Raw genomic sequence first — 12,376 nt, forward strand, 5'->3', positions numbered from 1 at the left:
TGCCTCTCCCTCTCCCCTAAAGCCCAATAAGGCCCATATACTTCTTCCCCCGTATTCCCGTAACTCCCCGGTACTCCGAAAAATACCCGAACCACTCGGAACCTTTCTGATGTCCGAATATAGTCGTCCAATATATCGATCTTTACGTCTCGACCATTTCTAGACTCCTCGTCATGTCCCCGATCTCATCAAGGACTCCGAACTCCTTCGGTACATCAAAACTCATAAACTCATAATATAACTGTCATCGAAACCTTAAGCGTGCGGACCCTACGGGTTCGAGAACAATGTATACATGACCGAGACACGTCTCCGGTCAATAACTAATAGCGGAACCTGGATGCTCATATTGGCTCCTACATATTCTATGAAGATCTTTATCGGTCAGACCGCATAACAACATATGTTGTTCCCTTTGTCATCGGCATGTTACTTACCCGAGATTCGATCGTCGGTATCTCAATACCTAGTTCAATCTCGTTACCGGCAAGTCTCTTTACTCGTTCTGTAATACATCATCTCGCAACTAACTCATTAGTTGCAACGTGCAAGGCTTAAGTGATGTGCATTACCGAGAGGGCCCAGAGATACCTCTCCGACAATCGGAGTGACAAATCCTAATCTCGAAATACGCCAACCTAACATGTACCTTTGGAGACACCTGTAGAGCACCTTTATAATCACCCAGTTACGTTGTGACGTTTGGTAGCACACAAAGTGTTCCACCAGTAAACGGGAGTTGCATAATCTCATAGTCATAGGAACATGTATAAGTCATGAAGAAAGCAATAGCAACATACTAAACGATCGAGTGATAAGCTAACGGAATGGGTTAAGTCAATCAGATCATTCATCTAATGATGTGATCCCATTAATCAAATAACAACTCGTTGTCTATGGTTAGGAAACATAACCATCTTTGATTAATGAGCTAGTCAAGTAGAGGCATACTAGTGACACTCTGTTTGTCTATGTATTCACACATGTATTATGTTTCCGGTTAATACAATTCTAGCATGAATAATAAACATTTATCATGATATAAGGAAATACATAATAACTTTATTATTGCCTTTAGGGCATATTTCCTTCAGTCTCCCACTTGCACTAGAGTCAATAATCTAGATCACATCACCATGTGATTAACATCGATAGTTCACATCATCATGTGATTAACACCCATAGTTCACATCGCCATGTGACCAACACCCAAAGGGTTTACTAGATTCGGTAATCTAGTTCACATCTCTATGTGATTAACACCCAAAGAGTACTAAGGTGTGATCATGTTTTGCTTGTGAGAGAATCTTAGTCAACGGGTCTTTCACATTCAGATCCGTTATGTATTTTGCAATTTTCTATGTCTACAATGCTCTGCACGGAGCTATTCTAGCTAATTGCTCCCACTTTCAATATGTATCTAGATCGAGACTTAGAGTCATCCAGATCAGTGTCAAAACTTGCATCGACGTAACCCTTTACGGCGAACCTCTTTGTCACCTCCATAATCGAGAAACATATCCTTATTCCACTAAGGATAATTTTGACCGCTGTCCAGTGATCTACTCCTAGATCACTATTGTACTCCCATGCCAAAATCAGTGTAGGGTATACAATAGATCTGGTACACAACATTGCATACTTTATAGAACCTATGGCCAAGGATAGGGAATGACTTTCATTCTCTTTCTATCTTCTGTCATGGTCGAGTTTTGAGTCTTACTCAATTTCACACCTTGTAACACAGGCAAGAACTCTTTCTTTGACTGTTCCATTTTGAACTACTTCAAAATCTTGTCAAGGTATGTACTCATTGAAAAAACTTATCAAGCGTCTTGATCTATCTCTATAGATCTTGATGCTCAATATGTAAGCAGCTTCACCGAGGTCTTTCTTTGAAAAAAAACTCCTTTCAAACACTCCTTTATGCTTTGCAGAATAATTCTACATTATTTCCGATCAATAATATGTCATTCACATATACTTATCAGAAATGCTGTAGTGCTCCCACTCACTTTCTTGTAAATACAGGCTTCACCGCAAGTCCGTATAAAACTATATGCTTTGATCAACTTATCAAAGCGTATATTCCAACTCCGAGATGCTTGCACCAGTCCATAGATGGATCGCTGAAGCTTGCATATTTTGTTAGCACCTTTAGGATTGACAAAACCTTCTGGTTGCATCATATATAACTCTTCTTGAATAAATCCATTAAGGAATGCAGTTTTGTTTATCCATTTGCCAGATTTCATAAAATGCGGCAATTACTAACATGATTCGGACAGACTTAAGCATCGATACAAGTGAGAAAATCTCATTGTATTCAACATCTTGAACTTGCCGAAAACCTTTTGCGACAATTCTAGCCTTGTAGATAGTAACACTACTATCAGCGTCCGTCTTCCTCTTGAAGATCCATTTAATCTCAATGGTTCGCCGATCATTGGACAAGTCAATCAAAGTCCATACTTTGTTCTCATACATGGATCTCATCTCAGATTTCATGGCCTCAAACCATTTCGCGGAATCTGGGCTCATCATCGCTTCCTCATAGTTTGTAGGTTCGTCATGATCTAGTAACATGACCTCCAGAATAGGATTACCGTACCACTCTGGTGCGGATCTCACTCTGGTTGACCTACAAGGTTCCGTGGTAACTTGATCCGAAGTTACATGATCATCATCATTATCTTCCTCACTAATTGCTGTAGTAGTCACAAGAACAGATTTCTGTGATGAACTACTTTCCAATAAGGGAGATGGTACAATTACCTTATCAAGTTTTCTACTTTCCTCCCACTCACTTCTTTCGAGAGAAACTCCTTCTCTTGGAAAGGATCCATTCTCAGCAATGAATATCTTGCCTTCGGATCTGTGATAGAAGGTGTACCCAACTGTCTCCTTTGGGTATCCTATGAAGACATATTTTTCCGATTTGGGTTTGAGCTTATCAGGATGAAACTTTTTCATATAAGCATCACAATCCCAAACTTTAAGAAACGACAACTTTGGTTTCTTGCCAAACCATAGTTCAGATTGTGTCGTCTCAACGGACTTAGATGGTGCCCCTTTTTAACGTGAATGCAGCTGTTACTAATGCATGATCCCAAAACGATATTGGTAAATCGGTAAGAAACATCATAGATTGTACTATATCCAATAAAGTACGGTTATGACGTTCGGACACACCATTATGCTGTGGTGTTCCAGGTGGCATGAATTTGTGAAACTATTCCACATTATTTTAATTGAAGACCAAACTCGTAACTCAAATATTTGTCTTCACGATCAGATCGTAGAAACCTTATTTTCTTGTCACGATGATTTTCCACTTCACTCTGAAATTCTTTGAACTTTTCAAATGTTTCAGACTTATGTTTCATCAAGTAGATATACCCATATCTGCTCAAATCATTTGTGAAGGTCAGAAAATAACGATACCTGCGGCGAGCCTTAACACTCATCGGATCGCATACATCAGTATGTATTATTTCCAATAAGTCAGTTGCTCGCTCCATTGTTCCGGAGAACGGAGTCTTAGTCATCTTGCCCATGAGGCATGGTTCGCAAGCATCAAGTGATTCATAATCAAGTGATTCCAAAAGCCCATCAGCATGGAGTTTCTTCATGCGCTTTACACCAATATGACCTAAACGGCAGTGCCACAAATAAGTTGCACTATCATTATTAACTTTGCATCTTTTGGTTTCAATATTATGAATATGTGTATCACTTTGATCGAGATCCAACGGACCATTTTCATTGGGTGTGTAACCATATAAGGTTTTATTCATGTAAACAGAACAACAATTTATTCTCTTACTTAAATGAATAACCGTATTGCAATAAATATGATCAAATCATATTCATGCTCAACACCAAATAACACTTATTTAGGTTCCACACTAATCCCGAAAGTATAGGGAGTGTGCGATGATGATCATATCAATCTTGGAACCACTTCCAACTCTCATCCACCAAATACTTGGGGTAGTTCCGCTTCCAGTGACCAATCCCTTTGCAGTAGAAGCACTTAGTCTCAGGCTTAGGACCAGGCTTGGGTTTCTTTCACTTGAGCAGCAACTTGCTTGTCGTTCTTCTTGAAGTTCCCCTTCTTCCTTTTGCCCTTTTCTTGAAACTAGTGGTCTTGTCTACCATCAACACTTGATGTTTTTCTTTATTTCTACCTTCGTCGATTTTAGCATCACGAAGACCTTGGGAATCGTTTCCGTTATCCTTTGCATATTGTAGTTCTTCACGAAGTTCTACTAACTTGGTGATAGTGACTAGAGAATTCTGTCAATCACTATTTTATCTGGAAGATTAACTCCCACTTGATTCAAGCGATTGTAGTACCCAGACAATCTGAGCACATGCTCACGTTGAGCGATTCTCCTCCATGTTTTAGCTATAGAACTTGTTGGAGACTTCATATCTCTCAACTCGGGTATTTGCTTGAAATATTAACTTCAACTCCTGGAACATCTCATATGGTTCATGACGTTCAAAACGTCTTTGAAGTCCCGATTCTAAGCCGTTTAAGCATGGTGCACTTAAACTATCAAGTAGTCATCATATTGAGCTAGCCAAATGTTCATAACGTCTGTATCTGCTCCTGCAATAGGTCTGTCACCTAGCGGTGCATCAAGGACATAATTCTTCTGTGCAGCAATGAGGATAAACCTCAGATCACGGATCCAATCCGCATCATTGCTACTAACATCTTTCAACACAATTTTTTTTTCTCTAGGAACATATCAAAATAAACATAATATTGCTAAAAATGCATGAGAATAACATAGGCATATATTAGCAATCAAATGCTTCCGTGAGACAAATTGAAAAAATCAAATTGCACTCTATAATAAAAAAAAGATATATGTTGCCTGACATCCGCATGAAAAAGCAACTCCATCAGGTCCATGCGGGAGCATGTGGCATTGATTTCCTTGACCGAAAGAGTCGGCGGTGTGTGGAACTTGCATTTAATGATCGAGTCTGACTTCTCGACACTTGTCACACCCGACAGCGGTAGGCTATGCACCGTAGCTTGCACACATATTGAATGCGTTGTCAGGAACGTGACCTCACACGGCCTCTGTGAAAGTTGTCTGCATGCGAGGCACGTGTGCTGAGGAGGCCCGTGTTCGGGACACCTAGCACCGTCCCAAAATGTCACTACAGACGTTTTTGTAGATATGGTTTAACGAGGGTAGATTTACTTGGAAGTAAACCTACACAAAGGTCTGCATGCGCCATGTAATTGGCTCCTTCTGGATGTTGTAGTACTAACTGTCAATAGGAATTCCAGTGTAGTTTCTTCATGTACCGAGGGTTCAAAATTTCAGCAAAATTTCACATATTTCAGTGGGGTTCGAAATAATTGCAACCCTGAAATTTTGAGTCAAATTCAAACTAAAACTAAAATTAGGTTAAAAAGATGAAAAATTATAGATTTTTGAAACTCAAAATCCGAAATAAGTTCCCAATTTCCTAATTTCTGCATATTTCGGTGATGTCCGAAATATTTCCATGTCCGAAATTAGAAACCGATGTGGCTTTTTGGGCTGGTCCATCTATAGTTGCTCTGCGTACCCTGGTTTTAAATATGCCGACATGCTTCGTGTGCAAAATCAAGAGGGGCAACTAAAAAAGAAAGTTTATTCACGCTCCACTAACCAGCGTAGTCTTCTACTATCAATAAAACCAAAAGATAAATCAAATGTTAGTGAGTGAGATCTAAAATTTGGGAGTTATCCAAACGCATGTCATGCCCATCAGTAAACACCAATGGTTTGGTAGGGTAACTCTAAGCCGCCATTCAAGTTGTATGTAGATGTTTACACTTATAGTATCGATGACTTGTTTTCATTTTAATATCAAAAGATTATTTTGTTAGAAAATAGATTTTTTTTCCTCGGAAAGCTCATTCATCTAGAAAAGAATTATGGCCACGTTTAGTAGAAGTTACTACTTTTCGTTTTTGGCAGACTGCAGCCCTCAAAGTTGTCTAGAACACTTAAGTATGAGCAGTTTAAGCAGTGTACAGAGATAAGTTTCCCCGTTAGGAAGGAGATGGATTTGATTCATTCCTTAGGAAGACTCTGAGAGAAGCTTAATCAGAAATTACTGCAGGGTTATATGCTGCATCAACATTGGCAAGGTATCTTCAGTGGGAGATTTGTTTGACAGAAGGCCTCCTTTCTTCCTCACTATCCTCCAGTAAACCCGCATTAAGCATCGCTTTCGTAGCATGGATAACATTTCATGGAATGAGATTGAGCTCTACTCCTGACTTGAGATAGATAGATTGAAACGGATGCGAATGAAATGCTTGCAAGTTGGAATGACATAAGAACGGAAGAAGATGCATTTCACAAAAGGATGAGCACCAAGCATAATATCCTTCAATTTAAATACAGTACCCTACAATGACATTAAAGGTGAACGGCATCTACTAATTAACATCACCCAAATAGTTTCAGCTGCAACTCCAAAATAAGTAAGAACGAACTGCCTTGAATGCATCGTTTGTTTCCATCAACACAGCAGCGGTGGGACCTAATCAAGCCAATGCATCGGACCAAGGGGAGACCTTGTCGATGCGGATGTGCAGGCGAACTTCCATGGACGCAGCCCCGTCTCCTGTCACTGCTGGAACCAGGTACATCCGCGGCACCGGCAGGAACGTCGGCTCGTCCGCGGCAGCCAGCATGCCGGGCGATGAGCTGCTCCTTATGTGCATGTCCACCAGCAACATGTCCTCCTTGCTGCAGTTCGCCGCCGCCGCCTGGGACGGCTCCAGATTGACCCACATCTTGCACGTGAACCGGGGCCGCGTCGCCGCCCTCGCTCTGGCGCACACCACAGACACGGCGGTCATGCCAGCGCCGAGCGCACCCACGGTCAAGAGGAAAATATGGTTGTCGTCGCCGAGAAGCACCACCCGCGGGGTCAACACAGACAGCTGGAGTTGGCTGATCTTGCGGTACTGCACGACACGCACCGGCACCGAGTGGACGGTGTGGAGGTGGCCGGCGAGCGCCTGCGGTGCGCCGACGTAGAGCAACCCGGCTCGGTGCAGTGGCAGGGCGCGGGCGGGCATGCGGTGTTGTGCTCGGCGACCTCGTGGTAGGTCACGTACCTCTGGCAGCCCGCATTGGGGCACTCGATCCTGGTCGAGGACACCACGGCGTCAAGCGCGGGGCAGGGGTCGAAGAAGCCGCCGTTGTCCACGCACGCCTTGCACTGCCCGAAGGGCAGGAGGGCCACGCAACAGCCGCAGGCCAGGTGCCCCGCTTTGCACTGCAGGCAGGCACACAAATCGTAGATGGCCCGTAAATCAGCATGAAGGAATCGATCTCTCACCGGCGCCAATGGAGGAAGAAAGAATGAAAGAAAGAACGAGAGGAACCTGGAAGACGGGGGGCTTGAAGGGGAGGGTGCAGAGGGGGCAGTGGAGCACTTTCTTGTCGATCCTCACGGCAAGCTCCACTCGCTGGCTGTACGCCGCCCCGATGATGGCGCTCTCGTCGGCCTTGTACGGCGGAGCCCTGCTCCTCCCCTCGACGGCGCCGCCTTGCATCCTGGCTGGCGTTTGGGGAATGAAAACCTCTGTCTGTGTGTCTCGGGCCAAACTTTTTCCAGGGGGTGAGAAAGGAGAATAGCAGAGATATGAGAACAAAAGGTGCCGAGGCAGCCACACTACACTATAAATGCTTCCTCATTGTGGTATCCATTCCCAAACTTATATGGTATAGATATAAGACATGCTCTTAATCTATTTCATTATTGCTGGTTTATCCATATATTAATGTTGTCTTTCTTTTAAGTACCTACAAGTGTGCGATAAAAGTTTGACTATTGCAGATCAATGTTATTCTAGAATAATTGAGGAACATAAAAGTAAGCACATTGTTTTTTTGCGTAGTTTCCGGCTTAATTGATACACGGTGGAGTACTTTTGACCCCATCACCGGATTATAACATCATCAAACACGTGCGAGCCCATAAAAAGGAAAGGATCCATGTGTAAGCACAAGGGACACGCATAACCAAATAGTACAAAGGAGCACACAACGCATCGCAACTTTTCACCCAGGTCACGACACATCATGCCTTTCTCACTGTTATGGATACACACATACGCCATGGCTGATGTGCTGGCTGCCACCAGCAAATAACAACAACATGACCACAAGCGTCCAAAAGATCCCTGGAACAGGGTGGAGACCCCCGACGCCAAAAATCTTGATTAGCTGCTTGCATGGAGTAGGAAAAATAACCCATTGATGAATTCCTTTCCTCTTCGTCTCCTCCAAACTGCAGTAACTGATGGAACAATCACAACACCTTCTCTGCCCTTAAAGCTGTGCATTGTCTCAGTCGTCCCCGCCATAGCTGGGAGACAGTGCCCCTGCTCTTACCTGAATCTCCACCACGGGAATGGAGCCATACACCTCCTCAGTTGTGTTGTCCCGGTCACCTCCACCAGAGCTGGGAGTCTGGTGTGCCCCTGGTCCGTTATAAATCCCCTCCTCAGTTTCTTTCCGTTTCTGATTGAGCAGGTTTTTGCTTGGCGAGACAGATTTGCTGGCTGCTGAAGGAAATATGCCCTAGAGGCAATAATAAAGTTATTAATTATTTCCTTATATCATGATAAATGTTTATTATTCATGCTAGAATTGTATTAATCGGAAACATAATACATGTGTGAATACATAGATAAACAGAGCGTCACTAGTATGCCTCTACTTGACTAGCTCGTTAATCAAAGATGGTTATGTTTCCTAACCATGGACAAGGAGTTGTTATTTGATTAATGGGATCACATCATTAGATGAATGATCTGATTGACATGACCCATTCCATTAGCTTAGCACCCGATCGTTTAGTATGTTGCTATTGCTTTCTTCATGACTTATACATGTTCCTATGACTATGAGATTATGCAACTCCGGTTTGCCGGAGGAACACTTTGTGTGCTACCAAACGTCACAACGTAACTGGGTGATTATAAAGGAGCTCTACAGGTGTCTCCAAAGGTACATGTTGGGTTGGCGTATTTCGAGATTAGGATTTGTCACTCCGATTGTCGGAGAGGTATCTCTGGGCCCTCTCGGTAATGCACATCACATAAGCCTTGCAAGCATTGCAACTAATGAGTTAGTTGTGAGATGATGTATTACGGAACGAGTAAAGAGACTTGCCGGTAACGAGATTGAACTAGGTATTGAGATACCGACGGTCGAATCTCGGGCAAGTAACATACCGATGACAAAGGGAACAACGTATGTTGTTATGCGGTCTGACCGATAAAGATCTTTGTAGAATATGTAGGAGCCAATATGAGCATCCAAGTTCCGCTATTGGTTATTGACCAGAGACGTGTCTCGGTCATGTCTACATTGTTCTCGAACCGTAGGGTCCGCACGCTTAAGGTTTCGATGATAGTTATATTATGAGTTTATGAGTTTTGATGTACCGAAGGAGTTCGGAGTCCCGGATGAGATCGGGGACATGACGAGGAGTCTCGAAATGGTCGAGACGTAAAGATCGATATATTGGACGACTATATTTGGACTTCGGAAAGGTTCCGAGTGATTTGGGTATTTTTCGGAGTACCGGAGAGTTACGGGAATTCGCCGAGAGAAGTATTGAGCCTTATTGGGCCATACGGGAAAGAGAGAGGGGCTGCCTAGGGCAGTCCGTGCGCCCCCCAAGGCCTAGTCCGAATTGGACTAGGGGGAGGGGCCGCGCCCCCTCCTTCCTTCCCTTCTCCCTTTCCTTGTCTCCTACTCCTACTACTTGGAAGGACTCCTAGTTGGACTAGGAAAGGGGGAATCCTACTCCCGGTGGGAGTAGGACTCCCCTAGGGTGCGCCACAGAGAGGGCCGGCCCTCCCCTCCTCCACTCCTTTATATACGGGGGCAGGGGGCACCCCATGGACACACAAGTTGATCTTCGTGATCGTTCCTTAGCCGTGTGTGGTGCCCCCCTCCATGATATTACACCTCGGTCATATTGTAACGGTGCTTAGGCGAAGCCCTACGACGGTTGAACATCAAGATCGTCACCACGCCGTCGTGCTGACGGAACTCCTCCCCAAAGCTTTGCTGGATCGGAGCCCGGGGTGCGTCATCGAGTTGTACGTGTGTCAAGAACTCGGAGGTGCCGGAGTAACGGTGCTTGGATCGGTTGGACCGGGAAGACGTACGACTACTTCCTCTACGTTGCGTCAACGCTTCCGCTTCGGTCTACGAGGGTACGTAGACAACACTCTCCCCTCTCGTTGCTATGCATCACCATGATCTTGCGTGTGCGTTGGAATTTTTTTGAAATTACTACGTTCCCCAACAGTGGTATCAGAGCCAGGTTTTATGGTTTGATGTTATATGAACGAGTAGAACACAAGTGAGTTGTGGGCGATACAAGTCATACTGCTTACCAGCATGTCATACTTTGGTCCGGTGGTATTGTTGGATGAAGCGGCCCGGACCGACATTACGCGTACGCTTACGCGAGACTGGTTCTACCGCCGTGCTTTGCACACAGGTGGCTGGCGGGTGTCAGTTTCTCCAACTTCAGTTGAACCGAGTGTGGCTACGCCCGGTCCTTGCGAAGGTTAAAACAACACCAACTTGACAAACTATCGTTGTAGTTTTTGATGCGTAGGTAAGAACGGTTCTTGCTAAGCCCGTAGCAGCCACGTAAAACTTGCAACAACAAAGTAGAGGACGTCTAACTTGTTTTTGTAGGGCATGTTGTGATGTGATATGGTCAAGATGTGATGAGATATAAGTTGTTGTATGAGATGATCATGTTTTGTTGAAATTATCGGCAACTGGCAGAAGCCTTACGGTTGTCTCATTATCGCATAAGATGCAAGTGCCAAATAATTGCTTTACTTTATCACTATGCGATAGCAATAGTTGCAAGAGCAATAGTTGGCGAGACGACCACGTGACGACACATTGATATAGATCAAGATGATGGAGATCATGGTGTCGTGCCCGTGACGATAGTGATCATGACGGTACTTTGGAGATGGAGATCAAAGGCGCAAGATGATCATGGCCATATCATGTCTCATATATTGATTGCATGTGATGCTTATCTTTTATGCATCTTATCTTGCTTTAGTTCGACGGTATCATTTTAAGATGATCTCTCACTAATTATCAAGAAGTGTTCTCCCTGAGTATGCACCGTTGCCAAAGTTCGTCGTGCCAAGACACCACGTGATGATCGGGTGTGATAAGCTCTACGTCCATCTACAACGGGTGCAAGCCAGTTTTGCACACGCAGAATACTCGGGTTAAACTTGACGAACATAGCATATGCAGATGTGGCCTCAGAACACGGAGACCGAAAGGTCGAGCGTGAATCATATAGTAGATATGATCAACAAAGTGATGTTCACCATTGAAAACTACTCCATTTCACGTGATGATCGGTTATGGTTTAGTTGATATGGATCACGTGATCACTTAGAGGATTAGAGGGATGTCTATCTAAGTGGGAGTTCTTAAGTAATATGATTAATTGAGCTTTAATTTATCATGAACTTAGTCCTGGTAGTATTTTGCAAATTATGTTGTAGATCAATAGCTCGTGTTGTTGCATTCATATGTTTATTTTGATATGTTCCTAGAGAAAACTGTGTTGAAAAATGTTAGTAGCAATGATGCGGATTGGATCCGTGATCTGAGGTTTATCCTCATTGCTGCACAGAATAATTATGTCCTTGATGCACCGCTAGGTGACAGACCTATTGCAGGAGTAGATGCAGACGTTATGAACGTTTTGCTAGCTCAATATGATGACTACTTGATAGTTTAGTGCAACATGCTTAACGGCTTAGAATCGGGACTTCAAAGACGTTTTGAACGTCATGGACCATATGAGATGTTCCAGGAGTTGAAGTTTATATTTCAAGCAAATACCTGAGTTGAGAGATATGAAGTCTCCAACAAGTTCTATAGCTAAAAGATGGAGGAGAATCGCTCAACTAGTGAGCATGTGCTCAGATTGTCTGGGTACTACAATCGCTTGAATCAAGTGGGAGTTAATCTTCCAGATAAGATAGTGATTGACAGAATTCTCTAGTCACCATCACCAAGTTAGTAGAACTTCGTGATGAACTATAGTATGCTAGGGATGACGAAAACGACTCCCGAGCTTTTCATGATGATGAAATCAATGAAGGTAGAAATCAAAAAGGAGCATCAAGTGTTGATGGTTGAAAAGATCACTAGTTTCAAGAAAAGGGCAAAAGGAAGAAGGGGAACTTCAAGAAGAACGGCAAGCAAGTTGCTGCTTAAGTGAAGAAACCCAAATCTGGTCCTAAGCCTGAGACTAAATGCTTCTGCTG

The 12,376-nt window shown here is 43.6% G+C and overlaps 1 protein-coding gene across 1 annotated transcript; it reads right to left on the bottom strand.

Annotated features, from left to right (window-relative positions):
* Positions 1 to 6,372: 6,372 nt before the first annotated feature.
* LOC123184408 (uncharacterized) lies at positions 6,373 to 7,620 on the bottom strand. The gene is made up of 2 exons (XM_044596537.1): positions 7,418 to 7,620; positions 6,373 to 7,308 (listed from the first exon to the last, which is right to left on the bottom strand). The coding sequence occupies exon 2, from the start codon at positions 7,106 to 7,108 to the stop codon at positions 6,569 to 6,571; it is 540 nt and encodes a 179-aa protein (XP_044452472.1). The 5' UTR covers positions 7,109 to 7,308; positions 7,418 to 7,620; the 3' UTR covers positions 6,373 to 6,568.
* Between the last annotated feature and the right edge of the window lie 4,756 nt (positions 7,621 to 12,376).

This window comes from Triticum aestivum, chromosome 2A (assembly GCF_018294505.1).
Source record: "Triticum aestivum cultivar Chinese Spring chromosome 2A, IWGSC CS RefSeq v2.1, whole genome shotgun sequence".
NCBI lineage: Eukaryota > Viridiplantae > Streptophyta > Magnoliopsida > Poales > Poaceae > Triticum > Triticum aestivum.